The 22,361-nt window shown below is 40.5% G+C and overlaps 1 protein-coding gene across 1 annotated transcript in view; it reads left to right on the top strand.

Annotated features, from left to right (window-relative positions):
• Positions 1-22,361, top strand: part of PITRM1 (pitrilysin metallopeptidase 1) — a 488,932-nt gene that overhangs the window by 106,832 nt on the left and 359,739 nt on the right. The window contains exon 8 of the mRNA XM_053715675.1: positions 8,542-8,668. Coding sequence (XP_053571650.1) covers positions 8,542-8,668 — 127 coding nt within the window. The remainder of the gene's footprint in view (positions 1-8,541; positions 8,669-22,361) is intronic.

Raw genomic sequence — 22,361 nt, 5'->3', positions numbered from 1 at the left:
ATAAATCTTCATATTTATTTAAAATGGAATTTATTCGTTCTTTACTTAAAGAAGTACTAATTGCTTTAGAAATAGAGGATTCTGGTCCTCTTGATACTAATTCTAAACGTTTAGATAAGGTATTTAAATCTCCTGTGGTTATTCCAGAAGTTTTTCCTGTTCCTAATGCTATTTCTGCAGTAATTTCCAAAGAATGGGATAAATTGGGTAATTCATTTACTCCTTCTAAACGTTTTAAGCAATTATATCCTGTGCCGTCTGACAGATTAGAATTCTGGGACAAAATCCCTAAAGTTGATGGGGCTATTTCTACCCTTGCTAAACGTACTACTATTCCTACGTCAGATGGTACTTCGTTTAAGGATCCTTTAGATAGGAAAATTGAATCCTTTCTAAGAAAAGCTTATCTGTGTTCAGGTAATCTTCTTAGACCTGCTATATCATTGGCTGATGTTGCTGCAGCTTCAACTTTTTGGTTGGAAACTTTAGCGCAACAAGTAACAGATCATGATTCTCATGATATTATTATTCTTCTTCAGCATGCTAATAATTTTATCTGTGATGCCATTTTTGATATTATCAGAGTTGATGTCAGGTTTATGTCTCTAGCTATTTTAGCTAGAAGAGCTTTATGGCTTAAGACTTGGAATGCTGATATGGCTTCTAAATCAACTCTACTTTCCATTTCTTTCCAGGGTAACAAATTATTTGGTTCTCAGTTGGATTCTATTATTTCAACTGTTACTGGTGGGAAAGGAACTTTTTTACCACAGGATAAAAAATCTAAGGGTAAAAACAGGGCTAATAATCGTTTTCGTTCCTTTCGTTTCAACAAAGAACAAAAGCCTGATCCTTCATCCTCAGGAGCAGTTTCAGTTTGGAAACCATCTCCAGTCTGGAATAAATCCAAGCCTGCTAGAAAGGCAAAGCCTGCTTCTAAGTCCACATGAAGGTGCGGCCCTCATTCCAGCTCAGCTGGTAGGGGGCAGGTTACGTTTTTTCAAAGAAATTTGGATCAATTCTGTTCACAATCTTTGGATTCAGAACATTGTTTCAGAAGGGTACAGAATTGGTTTCAGGATGAGACCTCCTGCAAAGAGATTTTTTCTTTCCCGTGTCCCAGTAAATCCAGTGAAAGCTCAAGCATTTCTGAATTGTGTTTCAGATCTAGAGTTGGCTGGAGTAATTATGCCAGTTCCAGTTCCGGAACAGGGGATGGGGTTTTATTCAAATCTCTTCATTGTACCAAAGAAGGAGAATTCCTTCAGACCAGTTCTGGATCTAAAAATATTGAATCGTTATGTAAGGATACCAACGTTCAAGATGGTAACTGTAAGGACTATCTTGCCTTTTGTTCAGCAAGGGCATTATATGTCCACAATAGATTTACAGGATGCATATCTGCATATTCCGATTCATCCAGATCATTATCAGTTCCTGAGATTCTCTTTTCTGGACAAGCATTACCAGTTTGTGGCTCTGCCGTTTGGCCTAGCTACAGCTCCAAGAATTTTTACAAAGGTTCTCGGTGCCCTTCTGTCTGTAATCGGAGAACAGGGTATTGTGGTATTTCCTTATTTGGACGATATCTTGGTACTTGCTCAGTCTTTACATTTAGCAGAATCTCATACGAATCGACTTGTGTTGTTTCTTCAAGATCATGGTTGGAGGATCAATTTACCAAAAAGTTCATTGATTCCTCAGACAAGGGTAACCTTTCTGGGTTTCCAGATAGATTCAGTGTCCATGACTCTGTCTTTAACAGACAAGAGACGTCTAAAATTGATTTCAGCTTGTCGAAACCTTCAGTCACAATCATTCCCTTCGGTAGCCTTATGCATGGAAATTCTAGGTCTTATGACTGCTGCATCGGACGCGATCCCCTTTGCTCGTTTTCACATGCAACCTCTTCAGCTCTGTATGCTGAATCAATGGTGCAAGGATTACTCAAAGATATCTCAATTAATATCTTTAAAACCGATTGTTCGACACTCTCTAACGTGGTGGACAGATCACCATCGTTTAATTCAGGGGGCTTCTTTTGTGCTTCCGACCTGGACTGTAATTTCAACAGATGCAAGTCTCACAGGTTGGGGAGCTGTGTGGGGATCTCTGACGGCACAAGGAGTTTGGGAATCTCAGGAGGTGAGATTACCGATCAATATTTTGGAACTCCGTGCAATTTTCAGAGCCCTTCAGTTTTGGCCTCTTCTGAAGAGAGAATCGTTCATTTGTTTTCAGACAGACAATGTCACAACTGTGGCATACATCAATCATCAAGGAGGGACTCACAGTCCTCTGGCTATGAAAGAAGTATCTCGAATTTTGGTTTGGGCGGAATCCAGCTCCTGTCTAATCTCTGCGGTTCATATCCCAGGTATAGACAATTGGGAAGCGGATTATCTCAGTCGCCAAACGTTGCATCCGGGCGAATGGTCTCTTCACCCAGAGGTATTTCTTCAGATTGTTCAAATGTGGGAACTTCCAGAAATAGATCTGATGGCGTCTCATCTAAACAAGAAACTTCCCAGATATCTGTCCAGATCCCGGGATCCTCAGGCGGAGGCAGTGGATGCATTATCACTTCCTTGGAAGTATCATCCTGCCTATATCTTTCCGCCTCTAGTTCTTCTTCCACGAATAATCTCCAAGATTCTGAAGGAATGCTCGTTTGTTCTGCTGGTAGCTCCGGCATGGCCTCACAGGTTTTGGTATGCGGATCTTGTCCGGATGGCCTCTTGCCAACCGTGGACTCTTCCGTTAAGACCAGACCTTCTGTCACAAGGTCCTTTTTCCATCAGGATCTGAAATCCTTAAATTTAAAGGTATGGAGATTGAACGCTTGATTCTTGGTCAAAGAGGTTTCTCTGACTCTGTGATTAATACTATGTTACAGGCTCGTAAATCTGTATCTAGAGAGATATATTATAGAGTCTGGAAGACTTATATTTCTTGGTGTCTTTCTCATCATTTTTCTTGGCATTCTTTTAGAATACCGAGAATTTTACAGTTTCTTCAGGATGGTTTAGATAATGGTTTGTCCGCAAGTTCCTTGAAAGGACAAATCTCTGCTCTTTCTGTTCTTTTTCACAGAAAGATTGCTATTCTTCCTGATATTCGTTGTTTTGTACAAGCTTTGGTTCGTATAAAACCTGTCATTAAGTCAATTTCTCCTCCTTGGAGTTTGAATTTGGTTCTGGGAGCTCTTCAAGCTCCTCCGTTTGAGCCTATGCATTCATTGGACATTAAATTGCTTTCTTGGAAAGTTTTGTTCCTTTTGGCCATCTCTTCTGCCAGAAGAGTTTCTGAATTATCTGCTCTTTCTTGTGAGTCTCCTTTTCTGATTTTTCATCAGGATAAGGCGGTGTTGCGAACTTCTTTTGAATTTTTACCTAAAGTTGTGAATTCCAACAACATTAGTAGAGAAATTGTGGTTCCTTCATTATGTCCTAGTCCTAAGAATTCTAAGGAGAAATCGTTGCATTCTTTGGATGTTGTTAGAGCTTTGAAATATTATGTTGAAGCTACTAAGTCTTTCCGAAAGACTTCTAGTCTATTTGTTATCTTTTCCGGTTCTAGAAAAGGCCAGAAAGCTTCTGCCGTTTCTTTGGCATCTTGGTTGAAATCTTTAATTCATCTTGCCTATGTTGAGTCGGGTAAAACTCCGCCTCAGAGGATTACAGCTCATTCTACTAGGTCAGTTTCTACTTCCTGGGCGTTTAGGAATGAAGCTTCGGTTGATCAGATTTGCAAAGCGGCAACTTGGTCCTCTTTGCATACTTTTACCAAATTCTACCATTTTGATGTATTTTCTTCTTCTGAAGCAGTTTTTGGTAGAAAAGTACTTCAGGCAGCGGTTTCAGTTTGAATCTTCTGCTCATGTTTTTCATTAAACTTTATTTTGGGTGTGGATTATTTTCAGCAGGAATTGGCTGTCTTTATTTTATCCCTCCCTCTCTAGTGACTCTTGTGTGGAAAGATCCACATCTTGGGTAATCATTATCCCATACGTCACTAGCTCATGGACTCTTGCTAATTACATGAAAGAAAACATAATTTATGTAAGAACTTACCTGATAAATTCATTTCTTTCATATTAGCAAGAGTCCATGAGGCCCGCCCTTTTTTTGTGGTGGTTATGATTTTGTATAAAGCACAATTATTCCAATTCCTTATTTTATATGCTTTCGCACTTTTTTCTTATCACCCCACTTCTTGGCTATTCGTTAAACTGAATTGTGGGTGTGGTGAGGGGTGTATTTATAGGCATTTTGAGGTTTGGGAAACTTTGCCCCTCCTGGTAGGAATGTATATCCCATACGTCACTAGCTCATGGACTCTTGCTAATATGAAAGAAATGAATTTATCAGGTAAGTTCTTACATAAATTATGTTTTCGCAGGCCATCTTGGGTTATAGTAACGACGGACGCCAGCCTCCTGAGCTGGGGTGCAGTCTGGAATTCCCTGAAGGCTCAGGGTGTGTGGTCTCAGGCGGAGTCTCAACTGCCAATCAATATTCTGGAACTGAGAGCAATATTCAACGCGCTTCAGGCGTGGCCTCAGTTGGCTTCGGCCAAATTCATAAGATTCCAGTCGGACATCATCACGACTGTGGCGTATATCAATCATCAGGGGGGAACAAGGAGTTCTCTAGCGATGATAGAAGTATAAAAAATAATCTGATGGGCGGAGACTCACTCTTGCCATCTCTCTGCGATCTACATCCCAGGAGTAGAGAACTGGGAAGCGGATTTGCTAAGTCGTCAGACTTTTCATCCGGGGGAGTGGGAACTCCACCCGGAGGTGTTTGCAGCTTTGATTCATCAATGGGGCACACCGGATTTGGATCTGATGGCATCTCGACAGAATGCCAAACTTCCTCTTTACGGGTTCAGATCCAGGGACCCCCAGGCGGTACTGATAGATGCTCTAGCAGTACCTTGGTCGTTCAACCTTGCTTATGTGTTTCCACCTTTCCCTCTCCTGCCTCGTGTGATTGCAAGGATCAAACAGGAGAGGGCTTCAGTGTTTCTAATAGCTCCTGCGTGGCCAATCAGGACCTGGTATGCAGATCTAGTGGACGTGTCGTCTCTGCCAACGTGGAAACTGCCATTGAGACAGGACCTCCTCATTCAAGGTCCATTCCAACACCCAAATCTAACTTCTCTCCAGCTGACTGCTTGAAGATTGAACGCTTGATTTTGTCTAAGCAGGGTTTCTCTGAGTCGGTTATTGACACTCTGATTCAGGCTCGCAAGCCGGTCACTAGAAAAATTTACCATAAAATATGGCGTAAATATCTTTATTGGTGCGAATCCAAGGGCTACTCATGGAGTAAAGTTAGGATTCCTAGGGTTCTGTCTTTTCTCCAAGAATGATTGGAGAAGGGATTATCAGCTAGTTCCTTAAAGGGACAAATTTCTGTTTTGTCAATTCTGCTTCATAAGCGTCTGGCAGATGTTCCAGACGTTCAAGCTTTTTGTTAGGCTCTATTCAGAATCAAGTCTGTGTTTAAACCTATTGCTCCGCCATGGAGTTTAAATTTGGTTCTTAATGTTCTTCAAGGGGTTCCGTTTGAACCCATGCATTCCTTAGATGTTAAGTCTTGGAAAGTTTTGTTTCTTGTTGCTATCTCTTCTGCTCGAAGAGTTTCTGAGCTTTCTGCGTTACAATGTGATTCACCTTATCTTATATTCCATTCTGATAAGGTGGTTTTGCGTACTAAACCTGGATTCCTTCCAAAGGTTGTTTCGAATAAGAATATTAATCAAGAAATTGTGGTTCCTTCCTTGTGTCCTAATCCTTCCTCTAAGAAGGAACGTCTGTTGCATAACCTGGACGTGGTTCGTGCTTTAACATTTTATTTACAAGCAACCAAGGAATTTCGTCAAACATCTTCTCTCTTTGTTGTTTATTCTGGAAGACATCGGGGTCAAAAAGCTACGGCTACCTCTTTCCTTTTGGCTCAAAAGCATTATCCAAAAACAATGCTTCTGTTGAACAGATTTGTAAGGCTTCATCCTTTTTCCCAATTTTCCAAATTTGATACCTTTGCTTCTTCTGAGGCTATTTTTGGGAGAAATGTTCTTCAAGCAGTGGTGCCTTCCGTTTAGGTTCCTGTCTTGTCCCTCCCTTTTATCTGTGTCCTAAGCTTTGGTATTGGTATCCCACAAGTAAGGATGAAACCTGTGGACTCGGTACATCTTGTAAAAGAAAAGGAAATTTTATTCTTACCTGATAAATTGATTTCTTTTACGATATACCGAGTCCACGGACCACCCTGTCATTTGAGACCGGATTTATTTTTTCTAAACTTCAGTCACCTCTGCACCTTTTAGTTTTTCCCTTTCTCTTCCTATACCTTCGGTCGAATGATTGGGGGGAGGAGTTAAAGGAGGAGCTATATAGCAGCTCTGCTGTGGTGCTCTTTCCACTTTCTGTTAACAGGAGGATTATATCCTGCAAGTAAGGATGAAACCCGTGGACTCGTTATATCGTAAAAGAAATCAATTTATCAGGGAAGAATACATTTCCTTTTTCCTAACACAAGTGAATGTAAATTTTGATGACTTAAAGGGAAACTGAACCCAATTTTTTTTCTTTCATGATTCAGATCATGCAATTTTAAGCAACTTTCTAATTTACTCCTATTATCAATTTATCTTTGTTCTCTTGCTATCTTTATTTGAAAAAGAAGGCATCTAAGCTTTTTTTTTTTTGGTTCTCTGATTAGGTGGGTTTTCAAAGAGAGTCTGAAGCAATACAATACTAGGTTGGAGACAGTCTGGATATAGTATAGTTTGTCCAAGTCCAGCATTGCTATGTTTACTTTTACCCATTTTTCTCTTTCATTGGCATATTTAGAGTTCACTCTACCGACGCCAATATTTTTTAAATATATTTATTTACTTTATTTATATTTCTTACAAGTGAGCAGGTTAGTTAATATCAGTCTAACAAGTAATACACCCAGAGAGTATGTTGTTTAACTCATTTTCAGCCCTTAAAGGGACAGTCTAGACCAAAATAAACTTTCATGATTCAGATAGAGCATGTAATTTTAAACAATTTTCCAATTTACTTTTATCACCAATTTTGCTTTGTTCTCTTGGTATTCTTAGTTTAAAGCTTAACCTAGGAGGTTCATATGCTAATTTCTTAGACCTTGAAGCCCACCTTTTCAGAATGCATTTTAACAGTTTTTCACCACTAGAGGGTGTTAGTTCACATATTTCATATAGATAACACTGTGCTCGTGCACGTGAAGTAATCTGGGAGCAGGCACTGATTGGCTAGACTGCAAGTCTGTCAAAAGAACTGAAAAAAGGGGCAGTTTGCAGAGGCTTAGATACAAGATAATCTCAGAGGTTAAAAGTATATTATTATAACTGTGTTGGTTATGCAAAACTGGGAAATGGGTAATAAAGGGATTATCTATCTTTTAAAACAATAAAAATTCTGGTGTAGACTGTCCCTTTAACACGCACAGAAGAGATATAAAATGCCTGTATCTCCAGTAGCCCCAACATTGCAGTGCTTAACCCCCATATGTCTAGTAACACTCACATAGCAGGGATTTCACCTGTTTCTGCTGGGCCACACAATCCTTTAGTGGTTGGGCATTCTCTACTATTATGCTCCCTGGTGTCTAGAGGAGTGAGGTTGTGTGATTCTTTTCTGGAAACCCTGAGTATATGTCAATTTCTCTTGATTTTATCCAGCAATATGTATGTGTTTACTTATTTGTACTTAAAGGGACAGTCTACACCAGAATGTTTATTGTTTTAAAAGATAGATCATCCCTTTATTACCCATTCCCTAGTTTTGCATAACCAACACAGTTATATTAATACACTTTTTACCTCTGTGATTATCTTGTATCTAAGCCTCTGCAAACTGACCCTTATTTTAGTTCTTTTGACAGACTTGCATTTTAGCCAATCAGTGCTGGCTCCTAGGAACTCCACATGCATGAGCACGGTGTTATCTATATGAAACACATGAACTTTCACCCTCTAGTGGTGAAAAACTGCCAAATGCTGAGGCGGCCTTTAAGGGCTTATAAATTAGCATATGAGCCTACCTATGTTTAGCTTTCAACTAAGAATAACAAGAGAACAACACAAATTTTATGATAAAAGTAAATTAGAAAGTTGTTTAAAATTACATGCCCTATCTGAATCATGAAAGTTAAATTTGGACGTTACTATCCCTTTAAGCAACTTTCTTATTTACTCCTATTATAAATTTTTCTTCATTCTGTTGCTATCTTTATTTGAATATTCTGGAATGTAAGCATATGAGCTTGGCCCATTTTGGTTCAGACCCTGTGTAGCACTTGCTGATTGATGGCTGCAAAAATTTAGGTGAATACTGCATACAACCAAAAAAAGCGTCTAGGTGTTGTTGCTGGCCACCATGCTGCAGATGCACTTTTATACAGTATCCTCTTTGGGAAGTATTATATATAGAGTGCAGCTACTTATATACATTTGTTGTTAGAATATCCTTCTTACTATCTGCACCTTTTATACTTTTAGATTCTTCACTTATGGTAATTTCCCGTTGGAAATGCATTTAAAACAGATACATGAAGATGCTTTGAGAAAGTTTGAGAGAATAGATGTTAATACTGCAGTTCCTTTACAGGAGAGATGGCGAAACCCAGTAAGTACTTTTTGTATTTATTGTTAACAAGGGTTTGCTGTTCAGATAGTGGATAGTTTGTAAGCACCATTTGGGATAGCATCAACATTTTGTCTCCTTACCAGAATAAGTCATTAGGTAAATCTTATGGTAACTCTCCAAAATACAAAGGGTAAGAATAACAAGAAGAGCACTAAATTGTAAGCCTGGAATAAATGTTATTTCTTTTACATGATGTACCGAGTCCACGGTTTTCATCCTTACTTGTGGGATATAATCCTCCTGTTAACAGGAAGTGGCAAAGAGCACCACAGCAGAGCTGCTATATAGCTCCTACCCCCAGTCATTCTCTTTGCCTGTGTTTCATAGGAAGTAGGTAAAGTTAAGAGGTGATAAAATGTTAGTTTTTAGTTTCTTCAAGCAAGAATTTTTTATTTTTAAATGGTACCGGGGTGTACTATTTTTCCTCAGGCAGAACATGGAAGAAGAGTTCTGTCTTGAGTCGGATAATTTCAGCAATTGTAATTGAGATCAATGTTCCCTTCCCACAAGATGTCTGAGGCATACAGTGAAATCTTCAGAGTGGGGAGCGGTTTGTTGCTGCAAGTAACTTTGAGGTATGTGCAGTCTAATTTCATTCTGAGAAGACCCTGTTCAGAATTCACAGACATGAAGGTACATACTAGTGGGGCAAGCAGTAGTCCGGACAGAATGGGACTAGTCCCTTGTGTAACATAACAATACTTTTGATATACACAGAATATGTTAAGATATGGGCATTGTTCCAATAACTATGTGTTGTGAGACACTGTGTTAACCGGGCAGACATTTTATAAGGGCTGTTCCGTTTTTATTATATGGGGGTTCCACATGGCTTTTGTTTGATATTTATAAAGCATGGCTTTTACTGAATACCACTTCCCATGCGGCCTAGTATGCTCAACTCCCATCGTAGCAGATGGGTGGGGCTTAATTTTCGCGCCTCAGTGCGCAGTGAGAGCCGGAGGAGACAGCTTACAGAGGTTTACTCCGGGTGTTAGACAGACTGCCCAATTGTTTTCCAGTTCGTTCCTTTTGACAATAAAGGGCAGGTAGGCACCACAGCAGAGCTGTGGCGAGGTGCAGTTAGATTACACGTTTGTGCAAAGTAACGTTTTTTACTGGTGGGCATTAAAGTCGTCACAAGGGTTAAAATCGTTCCTTACTTGGGGTGCAATATCATATAGCATATAGGTACCTTCCCTATCAAAATTGGTAATTTTGAATAACGTTTGGGCACTTTTGCAGCCTGTACACTTTTTTTCCTTAAAGGTACAGTAACGGTTTTTGAAAATCGTTTTTCTCACATAATAAAAATTTTCAAAGACTTGTGCTGTTTTTATTAGTCTGCTCAACATGTCTGACAATGAAGAAAGTCAGTGTTCTATGTGTTTAGAAGTCGTTGTGGAACCCCCCCTTACATTGTGTCCTACTTGTACTGACAGGGCCTTACACTGTAAATATCATATTTTAGGTATTGATAATGTGTCTAAAGAAGATTCTCAGTCTGAAGAGAATCAGGACATGCCGCCTAATGATTCTCAAGTGTCTCAACCCATAACACCTGCACAAGAGACACCAAGTACTTCCAGTGCATCTACTTCTTTTACCCTGCAGGATATGGCGGCAGTAATGTCTAATACCCTTACAGAGGTACTGTCTAAACTGCCAGGGTTGGAAGCAAACACCGAACCTTCTGATGCTTTAATGCCTATTTCCGATGCACCTTCACTATGCTCTGATGTGGGTGTTAGGGATTTTATGTCTGAGGGAGAATGAGGGAGAAAGTTCAGAATCAGGGACCCCAATTCCTCTTACAGACTTGGACACTCCGTCCTTTAAATTTAAATTAGAACACCTCCGCCTGTTACTCAGGGAGGTCTTGGCAACTCTAGACGATTGCGATCCTATCACAATTCCCCCAGAAAAATTGTGTAAAATGGATAAATATTTAGAAGTGCCTACTTACACGTATGTATTTCCAGTTCCTAAAAGAATTGTAGAAATTGTTAAGAGGGAATGGGATAGACCAGGTATACCCTTTTCTCCCCCTCCTAATTTTAAGAAAATGTTTCCGATATCTGATGCCATGCGGGACTCCTGGCAACTTGTCCCTAAGGTAGAAGGAGCTATCTCCACTCTAGCAAAGCATACAACGATACCCATTGAGGACAGTTGTGCTTTTAAAGACCCTATGGATAAAAAAATTAGAGGGTCTTCTAAAGAAATTATTCGTTCAACAGGGTTTTCTCCTACAGCCGATAGCACTACGGCAGCGGCTTTCTGGTTTGACGCCCTGGAGGAGTCTCTGAAGGTAGAGACCCCCTTAGAGGAAATTCTAGACAGAATTAAGGCTCTTAAATTAGCTAATTCTTTTATTACCGACGCTGCTTTTCAGGTTACAAAATTAGCAGCGAAGAATGCAGGCTTTGCCATTCTGGCGTGCAGAGCGTTATGGCTAAAGTCGTGGTCTGCTGACGTATCGTCTAAATCTAAGCTTTTAACTATTCCCTTCAAGGGTAAGACCCTATTCGGGCCTGAGCTGAAGGAAATCATTTCTGACATTACAGGAGGTAAGGGGCACGCCCTTCCTCAGGACAAATCCCTCAAGATGAGGGGTAGACAAAATAATTTCTTTCATGTAATTAGCAAGAGTCCATGAGCTAGTGACGTATGGGATATACATTCCTACCAGGAGGGGCAAAGTTTCCCAAACCTCAAAATGCCTATAAATACACCCCTCACCACACCCACAAATCAGTTTTACAAACTTTGCCTCCTATGGAGGTGGTGAAGTAAGTTTGTGCTAGATTCTACGTTGTTATGCGCTCCGCAGCAGGTTGGAGCCCGGTTTTCCTCTCAGCGTGCAGTGAATGTCAGAGGGATGTGAGGAGAGTATTGCCTATTTGAATTCAATGATCTCCTTCTACGGGGTCTATTTCATAGGTTCTCTGTTATCGGTCGTAGAGATTAATCTCTTACCTCCCTTTTCAGATCGACGATATACTCTTATATATACCATTACCTCTACTGATTCTCGTTTCAGTACTGGTTTGGCTTTCTACTACTTGTAGATGAGTGTCCTGGGGTAAGTAAGTCTTATTTTCTGTGACACTCAGGATGTTCAACGTTCCTTATTTCAGACAGTCAGTTTCATATTTGGGATAATGCATATGGATTAATCAATTTTTTTCTTACCTTAAAATTTGACTTTTTCCCTGTGGGCTATTAGGCTCGCGAGGGCTGAAAATGCTTCATTTTATTGCGTCATTCTTGGCGCATACTTTTTTGGCGCAAATTTTTTTTTCTGTTTCCGGCGTCATACGTGTCGCCGGAAGTTGCATCATTTTTTTTGACGTTTTTTTGCGCCAAAAGTGTCGGCGTTCCAGATGTGGCGTCATTTTTGGCGCCAAAAGCATTTAGGCGCCAAATAATGTGGGCGTCTTTTCTCTTGTTAAGTGTAGTCAGTCCACGGGTCATCCATTACTTATGGAATATATCTCTTCCTAACAGGAAGCTGCAAGAGGATCACCCAAGCAGAGCTGCTATATAGCTCCTCCCCTCACATGTCATATTCAGTCATTCTCTTGCAGCCTAACTAAAGATAGGTCGCTGTGAGAGGTCTGTGGTGTTTTTTAACTTAGTTTATTTCTTCAATCAAAGTTTGTTATTTTAAATGGCACCGGAGTGTGCTGTTTGTTCTCAGGCAGCATTAGAAGAAGAATCTGCCTGCGTTTTCTATGATCTTAGCAGATGTAACTAAGATCCACTGGCTGTTCTCATCTGAGGAGTGAGGTAACTTCAGAAAAGGGGAATAGCATGCAGGGCCCCCCTGCAAACGAGGTATGTGCAGTAAATTATTTTTCTGAGGAATGGAATTGACTGAGAAAATACTGCTGATACCAATGTAACGTAAGTTCAGCCTTAAATGCAGTGATAGCGACTGGTATTAGGCTGATGAGTGTGTGTACACTGAATGTATTTTTCTAAGGAATGGAATTGACTCTGAAAATACTGTTAATACTGAAATAATGTATGAGCCTTAACTGCAGTAAAAGCGACTGGTAGCAGGCTTATTAATAACACTTCATAACTTTTAAAATGTATGTTCAAAACGTTTAATGGCATGTTAATCGTTTTTTGTGAGGTACTTGGTGATAAAACTTATTGGGGCATGATTTTTACCACATGGCCATCTTTGTTTTCTGCATAGAAACAGTTATCTGAGCTTCCCACTGTTGTAATATGAGTGGGAGGGGCCTATTTTAGGGCTTTTTTGCGCAGTAAAAATTCAGTCACAATCTGTCTACTTCATCTAATTGCATTGATGTTACTTTAAATAAAAGTCAATCTTTACATGTAAAGAAATTATCACCAGACAACGAGGGGGAAGTTATGCCGACTAACTCTCCTCACGTGTCAGTACCTTCGCCTCCCGCTCAGGAGGTGCGTGATTTTGTGGCGCCAAGTACATCAGGGAGGCCCTTACAAATCACTTTGCAAGACATGGCTACTGTTATGACAGAAGTATTATCTAAATTGCCAGAATTAAGAGGCAAGCGCGATAGCTCTGGGTTAAGGACAGAGCGCGCGGATGAGGTGAGAGCCATGTCAGATACTGCGTCACAGTTTGCAGAACATGAAGACGGAGAGCTTCATTCTGTGGGTGACGGATCTGATCCAGGGAGACTGGATTCAGAGATTTCTAATTTTAAATTTAAGCTTGAGAACCTCCGCATATTGCTAGGGGAGGTATTAGCGGCTCTGAATGATTGTAACACGGTTGCAATTCCAGAAAAATTATGTAGGTTGGATAGATACTATGCGGTACCGGTGTGTACCGACGTGTTTCCTATACCTAAAAGGCTTACAGAGATTATTAGCAAGGAGTGGGATAGACCTGGTGTGCCTTTTTCCCCTCCTCCCATATTTAGGAAAATGTTTCCTATAGACGCCACCACACGAGACTTATGGCAGACGGTCCCTAAGGTGGAGGGAGCAGTTTCTACTTTAGCTAAGCGTACCACTATCCCGGTGGAGGATAGTTGTGCCTTTTCAGATCCAATGGATAAGAAATTAGAGGGTTACCTTAAGAAAATGTTTGTTCAACAAGGTTTTATCTTACAGCCCCTTGCATGCATTGCGCCTGTCACTGCTGCGGCGGCGGCATTCTGGTTTGAGTCTCTGGAAGAGGCCATTTGCACAGCTCCATTGGATGAAATTATGAACAAGCTTAAAGCACTTAAGCTAGCTAACGCATTTGTTTCTGATGCCGTCGTACATTTAACCAAACTTACGGCTAACAACTCCGGATTCGCCATCCAAGCGCGCAGAGCGCTATGGCTTAAATCCTGGTCAGCTGACGTGACTTCTAAATCTAAATTGCTTAATATTCCTTTCAAAGGGCAGACCTTATTCGGGCCCGGCTTGAAAGAAATTATAGCTGACATTACGGGAGGTAAGGGCCATGCTCTACCTCAGGACAGGGCCAAATCAAAGGCCAAACAGTCTAATTTTCGTGCCTTTCGTAACTTCAAGGCAGGAGCAGCATCAACTTCCTCCGCTCCAAAACAGGAAGGAGCTGTTGCTCGTTACAGACAGGGCTGGAAAGTTAACCAGTCCTGGAACAAGGGCAAGCAGGCCAAGAAACCTGCTGCTGCCCCTAAGACAGCATGAAGAGAGGGCCCCCTATCCGGAAACGGATCTAGTGGGGGGCAGACTTTCTCTCTTCGCCCAGGCTTGGGCAAGAGATGTCCAGGAACCCTGGGCGTTGGAGATCATATCTCAGGGATATCTCCTGGACTTCATAACTTCTCCTCCACGAGGGAGATTTCATCTTTCAAGGTTATCAGCAAACCAAATAAAGAAAGAGGCGTTTCTACGCTGTGTACAAGACCTCTTACTAATGGGGGTGATCCACCCAGTTCCACAGACGGAACACGGGCAAGGATTCTATTCAAATCTATTTGTGGTTCCGAAGAAAGAGGGAACCTTCAGACCAATCTTGGACTTAAAAATCCTAAACAAATTCCTAAGAGTTCCATCATTCAAAATGGAAACTATTCGAACCATCCTTCCCATGATCCAAGAGGGTCAGTACATGACCACAGTGGACTTAAAGGATGCCTACCTTCACATACCGATTCACAAGGATCATTATCGGTACCTAAGATTTGCTTTCCTAGACAGGCATTACCAGTTTGTAGCTCTTCCCTTCGGATTAGCTACGGCTCCAAGAATCTTTACAAAAGATCTGGGCTCACTTCTAGCGGTACTAAGACCGCGAGGCATAGCGGTGACTCCGTACCTAGACGACATTCTGATACAAGCGTCAAGTTTTCAAACTGCCAAGTCTCATACAGAGATAGTTCTGGCATTTCTGAGGTCGCATGGGTGGAAGGTGAACGTGGAAAAGAGTTCTCTATTACCACTTACAAGGGTTCCCTTTCTAGGGACTCTTATAGATTCTGTAGAGATGAAAATTTACCTGACGGAGGCCAGGTTATCAAAACTTCTAAATGCTTGCCGTGTCCTTCATTCCATTCCACACCCGTCAGTAGCTCAGTGCATGGAAGTAATCGGCTTAATGGTAGCGGCAATGGACATAGTTCCATTTGCGCAATTGCATCTCAGACCGCTGCAATTGTGCATGCTAAGTCAGTGGAATGGGGATTACTCAGATTTGTCCCCCCTGCTAAATCTGGATCAAGAGACCAGAGATTTTCTTCTATGGTGGCTTTCTCGGCCACATCTGTCCAAGGGGATGACCTTTCGCAGGCCAGATTGGACGATTGTAACAACAGACGCCAGCCTTCTAGGCTGGGGCGCAGTCTGGAACTCCCTGAAGGCTCAGGGACTATGGACTCAGGAGGAGAAACTCCTCCCAATAAATATTCTGGAATTAAGAGCAATATTCAATGCTCTCCTAGCTTGGCCTCAGTTAGCAACTCTGAGGTTCATCAGATTTCAGTCGGACAACATCACGACTGTGGCTTACATCAACCATCAAGGGGGAACCAGAAGTTCCCTAGCGATGTTGGAAGTCTCAAAGATAATTCGCTGGGCAGAGTCTCACTCTTGCCACCTGTCAGCGATTTACATCCCAGGCGTGGAGAACTGGGAGACGGATTTTCTAAGTCGCCAGACTTTTCATCCGGGGGAGTGGGAACTTCATCCGGAGGTCTTTGCTCAACTGATTCATCGTTGGGGCAAACCAGATCTGGATCTCATGGCGTCTCGCCAGAACGCCAAGTTTCCTTGTTACGGATCCAGGTCCAGGGACCCGGGAGCGGTGCTGATAGATGCTCTGACAGCCCCTTGGGTCTTCAACATGGCTTATGTGTTTCCACCATTTCCAATGCTTCCTCGTTTGATTGCCAAGATCAAACAGGAGAGAGCTTCGGTGATTCTGATAGCGCCTGCGTGGCCACGCAGGACCTGGTATGCAGACCTAGTGGACATGTCGTCCTGCCCACCGTGGTCTCTGCCTCTGAGACAGGACCTTCTAATTCAGGGTCCTTTCAACCATCCAAATCTAATTTCTCTGAGGCTGACTGCATGGAGATTGAACGCTTGATTCTATCAAAGCGTGGCTTCTCGGAGTCGGTTATTGATACCTTAATACAGGCTAGGAAGCCTGTTACCAGAAGAATTTACCATAAGATATGGCGTAAATATTTATATTGGTGCAAATCCAAGAGTTACTCATGGAGTAAGGTTAGGATTCCTAGGATATTTTCTTTTCTACAAGAGGGTTTAGAAAAGGGCTTATCTGCTAGTTTGTTAAAGGGACAGATTTCTGCTCTGTCTATTCTTCTACACAAACGTCTGGCAGAAGTTCCAGACGTTCAGGCTTTTTGTCAGGCTTTAGCTAGGATTAAGCCTGTGTTTAAGACTGTTGCTCCGCCGTGGAGCTTAAACTTAGTTCTTAACGTTCTTCAAGGCGTTCCATTTGAACCCCTTCATTCCATTGATATCAAGCTGTTATCCTGGAAGGTTCTGTTTTTGATGGCTATTTCCTTGGCTCGAAGAGTCTCTGAGTTATCTGCCTTACATTGTGATTCTCCTTATCTGATTTTTCATTCAGACAAGGTAGTTCTGCGTACTAAACCTGGGTTCTTACCTAAGGTAGTTACTAACAGGAATATCAATCAAGAGATTGTTGTTCCATCACTGTGTCCTAACCCTTCTTCAAAGAAGGAACGACTTTTGCATAATCTGGACGTAGTCCGTGCCCTGAAGTTCTATTTGCAGGCAACTAAAGATTTTCGTCAAACTTCTTCTCTGTTTGTCGTTTACTCTGGACAGAGAAGAGGTCAAAAGGCTTCGGCTACCTCTCTCTCTTTTTGGCTTCGTAGCATAATACGTTTAGCCTATGAGACTGCTGGACAGCAGCCTCCTGAAAGGATTACAGCTCATTCTACTAGAGCTGTGGCTTCCACCTGGGCCTTTAAAAAATTTTACAAATTTGACACACTTGCTTCTTCGGAGGCTATTTTTGGGAGAAAGGTGCTTCAGGCAGTGGTTCCTTCTGTTTAAGGTTCCTGCCTTGTCCCTCCCTTCATCCGTGTACTTTAGCTTTGGTATTGGTATTCCATAAGTAATGGATGACCCGTGGACTGACTACACTTAACAAGAGAAAACATAATTTATGCTTACCTGATAAATTTATTTCTCTTGTAGTGTAGTCAGTCCACGGCCCGCCCTGTCTTTAAGGCAGATCTAAATTTTAATTAAACTCCAGTCACCACTGCACCCTATGGTTTCTCCTTTCTCGTCTGGTTTTGGTCGAATGACTGAATATGACATGTGAGGGGAGGAGCTATATAGCAGCTCTGCTTGGGTGATCCTCTTGCAGCTTCCTGTTAGGAAGAGATATATTCCATAAGTAATGGATGACCCGTGGACTGACTACACTACAAGAGAAATAAATTTATCAGGTAAGCATAAATTATGTTTTTTTGGTGCTAAAAAATATGGGCGTCACTATTGTCTCCACATTATTTAAGTCTCATTATTTATTGCTTCTGGTTGCTAGAAGCTTGTTCACTGGCATTTTTTTCCCCATTCCTGAAACTGTCATTTAAGGAATTTGATCAATTTTGCTTTATATGTTGTTTTTTCTATTACATATTGCAAGATGTCTCCGATTGTCCCTGAGTCAGAAGCCACTTCTGGAAAAATGCTTAACTGAGTTTCAGTTCTACCAAAGCTAAGTTCATTTATTTTAAATGTTATAAATGTTTATCTTTAGCTATGGTTTGTATTAAGTTATTATGATATACTTTTACATGCAGATTCCATTAGTATTTATGCTTTATACATTTCCATTCTTAAGTACAAGAAATGTTTAGAAGATTTATAAGAAATATTTTTTTCTGATTAAGGCTTTGTCTGACTTCGTGCCTTCTAATACAATTTTTAGGTCTTTTTCACTTCTTTTTTAATTATTGAAGTTTCAAATGACCAACAACATACTGATTTATCCTTCTCTGATGATGTTTTTTTCTCTTTCAGAAATTCTCTTAATCAGATATTGACACTAACAAATCTACTTTTTTATATAAATTTTTTATTATTAAAGTACATTTGTTCTTTGTTGAAGAGGTGTTGATTATTTTGGATATTAAGGTAACTAGTTCTTTAAAACTAGCTGACACTATTTCTGCCTTTTTATTCTTCTGTGATTTCAGAGGTTTTCCTTCCAATTCCTCATACTAGGGAATGGAATAGGCTGAGAATTTTCTTTTATTTTTAAACTATATTCTTTGTCAGCAGTTAAATTTAATTTGGAGGGTTCTCCAATTTATTGGAGCTATCTCTACTCCTACTAATTATGCTATTGTTGTTATAGCAAAATAGTATTTATTTTCCTTTATATAGTTATATCTTATTTATGGAAAATTATTTATTTTCAGGTACTTTTCTTGGTCCTGTGATATTGCAATTGCTTAATTTTTTCTGTTTACTTTAAGATCAAGTATCAGATTATGATTTATTTAGCATTGTTAAAGGGACAACATTTACTAGACTAGGTGCTGTTGCATTTGTCTTGTTGTTTTGCATTTTGCAAGCCCTCTGTTTTGACTGGTCCTTTAAACTGGACTATCATGCTAATGATTTCATTTGTGTCTTCATTTTATTGAATATATTCGCAAATGAGGGTTAATCTATGTCTTTAGCTATTTTAGCTAGAAGAATTTTGTGATTTTTAAAAAAAAGCAAAACAAAAAAAACAAAAAGAAAATCCATATTTCTTTTGTTCTAAGATAATCAATTATAATTGGATTCAATTCTTAACCGTTACTATGGGCTTCAAGATTGAGTTCTAAGACTAAACTTTAAGCTTATATTAGTTTGGTTGTTCTTATTAAGGAACGAATTCCTGAGTTCTTTCCCAAGTAACATGTTTATAATTGGGGTTCGAAATCAGCTCCCTAATATTGCGATGTACGTGCCGTATTCCAGCTTGGCTGGTAAGGGGCAGGTTAAGACTTCTTTGAAATTTATTTGGTTCTATTCTGTCCAAATTTCTTTGATTTTATTCCAGTAAGGCTAACACTTTCAGTGTGTTTCTGCCCTATATATTTTGGATACTGTTGAAGCATGGCTCAAGCGCTGCTCAGACCTGGAATCTTCTGGGGTATTTCTTCCAGTTCTTTTTCTAGGAACTGGGTTTTGGAGTTTTATTCAAACTATTCTGCCTTTTTATGGTCATTGATAGCATTATTTGTTTTCATTAGATTCAATAAATGCATATTCTTCATTTTTCTGTTTTCATTCAGATTATTTCCTGTGGATGCGGAATCTCATATGTTTCACTTGCTCTTCAGGACATAGTTAAGAGGATTTTTTTTTTTCAAAAGCTCTTGATTCCTCACGCAAGGGTCACCTTTTTTTTAGGTTTCCAGATGGTTTATGTCACTATCTTTGTCTCTATCAGACAAGGGACAATTTGATTTGGGTTCCGTCTGTCGGTACCTTTAGTCTCTATTATTTCCTTCAGTTGCTATATATGCATAGAAGTTTTAACAGCATTGGTTTCAATTCCCTTTGCTCATTTTCAATGGAAAGATCCTTTCCAGCTTTTTATGAGTGTTGTTTCTTCAAGAACATGGTTGGAGGATCAATTAACCAAAAAGTTTGTTGATTCCTCAGACAAGAGTCACCTTTTTTGATTTCCGGATAGATTCAGTGTCCATGTTTCTGTTGGATTAGAGACGTCTGAAATTGGTTTCAGCTTATCGAAACCTTCAGTCTCAATCATTCCCTTCGGTAGCCTTATGCATGGAAATTCTAGGTTCTTATGACTGCTGCATTGGACGTGTTCCCCTTTGCTCATTTTCACATGCGACCTCTTCAGCTCTGTATGCTGAACCGGTGGTGCCGGGATTATACAGAGATCTCATTTAATATCTTTAAAACCGATTGTTCGACACCCTCTGACGTGGTACAGACCACCATCGTTTAGTTCAGGGGGCTTCTTTTTTTCTTCCAACCTGGACTGTGATCTCAACAGATGCAAGTCTGACAGGTTGGGGAGCTGTATGGGGGTTTCTGACAGCACAAGGGGTTTGGGAAATCTCAGGAGGTGAGATTTCCAATCAATATTTTGGAACTCGTGCAATTTTCAGAGCTCTTCAGTCATGGCCTCTTCTAAAGAGAGAATCGTTCATTTGTTTTCAGACAGACAATGTCACAACTGTGGCATATATCAATCATCAAGGAGGGACTCACAGTCCTCTGGCTATGAAAGAAGTATCTCAAATACTGGTATGGGCGGAATCCAGCTCCTGTCTAATCTCTGCGGTTCGTATCCCAGGTATAGACAATTGGGAAATGGATTATCTCAGTCGCCAAGCGTTACATCCGGGCGAGTGGTCTCTTCACCCAGAGGTGTTTCTTCAGATTGTTCAAATGTGGGGACTTCCAGAAATAGATCTGATGGTTTCTCATCTACACAAGAAACTTCCCAGGTATCTGTCCAGATCCAGGGGTCCTCAGGTGGAAGCAGTGGATGCATTGTCACTTCCTTGGAAGTATCATCCTGCCTATATCTTTCCGCCTCTAGTTCTTCTTCCAAGAGTAATCTCCAAGATTCTGAAGGAATGCTCGTTTTTTCTGCTGGTGGCTCCAGCATGGCCTCACAGGTTTTGGTATGCGGATCTTGTCCGCATGGCTTCTTGTCATCCGTGGACTCTTCCGTTAAGACCAGACCTTCTGTCATAAGGTCCTTTTTTACCATCAGGATCTCAAATCCTTAAATTTAAAGGTATGGAGATTGAACGCTTGATTCTTAGTCAAAGATGTTTCTCTGACTCTGTGATTAATACTATGTTACAGGCTCGTAGATCTGTATCTAGGATGATATATTATCGAGTCTGGAAGACTTACATTTCTCCTGTTAAGTGTAGTCAGTCCACGGGTCATCCATTACTTATGGGATATTAACTCCTCCCCAACAGGAAGTGCAAGAGGATCACCCAAGCAGAGCTGCTATATAGCTCCTCCCCTCTACGTCACACCCAGTCATTCTCTTGCACCCAACTAATAGATAGGATGTGTGAGAGGACTGTGGTGATTAAACTTAGTTTTTATATCTTCAATCAAAAGTTTGTTATTTTAAACGGCACCGGAGTGTGTTGTTTTCTTCTCGGGCAGAATTTGAAGAAGAATCTACCTGAGTTTTTGTATATGATCTTAGCGGACGTAACTAAGATCCGTTTGCTGTTCTCGGCCATTCTGAGGAGTAAGGTAACTTCAGATCAGGGGACAGCGGGCAGGTTCACCTGCAAAGAGGTATGTTGCAGTATATTATTTTCTAAGGAATGGAATTGACTGAGAAAATACTGCTAATACCGATATAATGTAAGTACAGCCTTAAATGCAGTAGTAGCAACTGGTATCAGGCTGATATGTATATATGTTTACACTTAAGTATTTCTGGGGAATGGCACTTCACTGGGAGAATACTGTATGCATATAACTTTTAGCCTAACTTGCAGTGTGAGCGACTAGCAGCAGGCTTTTAATGACATTTCATAAATTAGATTTTAAACGTTTGCTGGCATGTTAAATTGTTTAATTATCTGAGGTACTTGGTGAAAAATTGTTTTGGGCGTTATTTTCCACATGGCTGTCGTTTGTTTTAAATTAAAACAGTTTACTGAGCTTCCCTCACTGTTGTAGTGTGAGTGGGAGGGGCCTATTTTGGCGCTTTTACTACGCATCAGAAATTCAGTCACAGTCTGCCTTTTTCTCCCTGCATGATCCAGGACGTCTCCACAGAGCTCAGGGGTCTTCAAAACTAGTTTTGAGGGAGGTAATCACTCACAGCAGACCTGTGAGACTGTGCTTTGACTGTGATAAAAACGCTTATATTTTCAATTATTATCCGTTTTTTCTGATATTAAGGGTTAATCATCCATTGCTAATGAGTGCAATCCTTTACTAAATTTGGTTTCTATAACTAATCCGGTTCATTGTTATTCAACTGTGACAGTTTTTGTGTGCTTCTTAAAGGCACAGTAACGTTTTACATATTGCTTGTAAATTTAGTTGAAAAGTATTTCCAAGCTTGCTAGTCTAATTGCTAGTTTGTTTAAACATGTCTGACACAGAGGAATCTCTTTGTGCAATATGTTCAAAAGCCAAGGTGGAGCCCAATAGAAATTTA

This window comes from Bombina bombina, chromosome 5 (genome assembly GCF_027579735.1).
Source record: "Bombina bombina isolate aBomBom1 chromosome 5, aBomBom1.pri, whole genome shotgun sequence".
Classification (NCBI taxonomy): domain Eukaryota; kingdom Metazoa; phylum Chordata; class Amphibia; order Anura; family Bombinatoridae; genus Bombina; species Bombina bombina.
The sequence above is the reverse complement of the archived record's forward strand: the minus strand, read 5'-3'. Positions and strand labels throughout refer to the sequence as shown.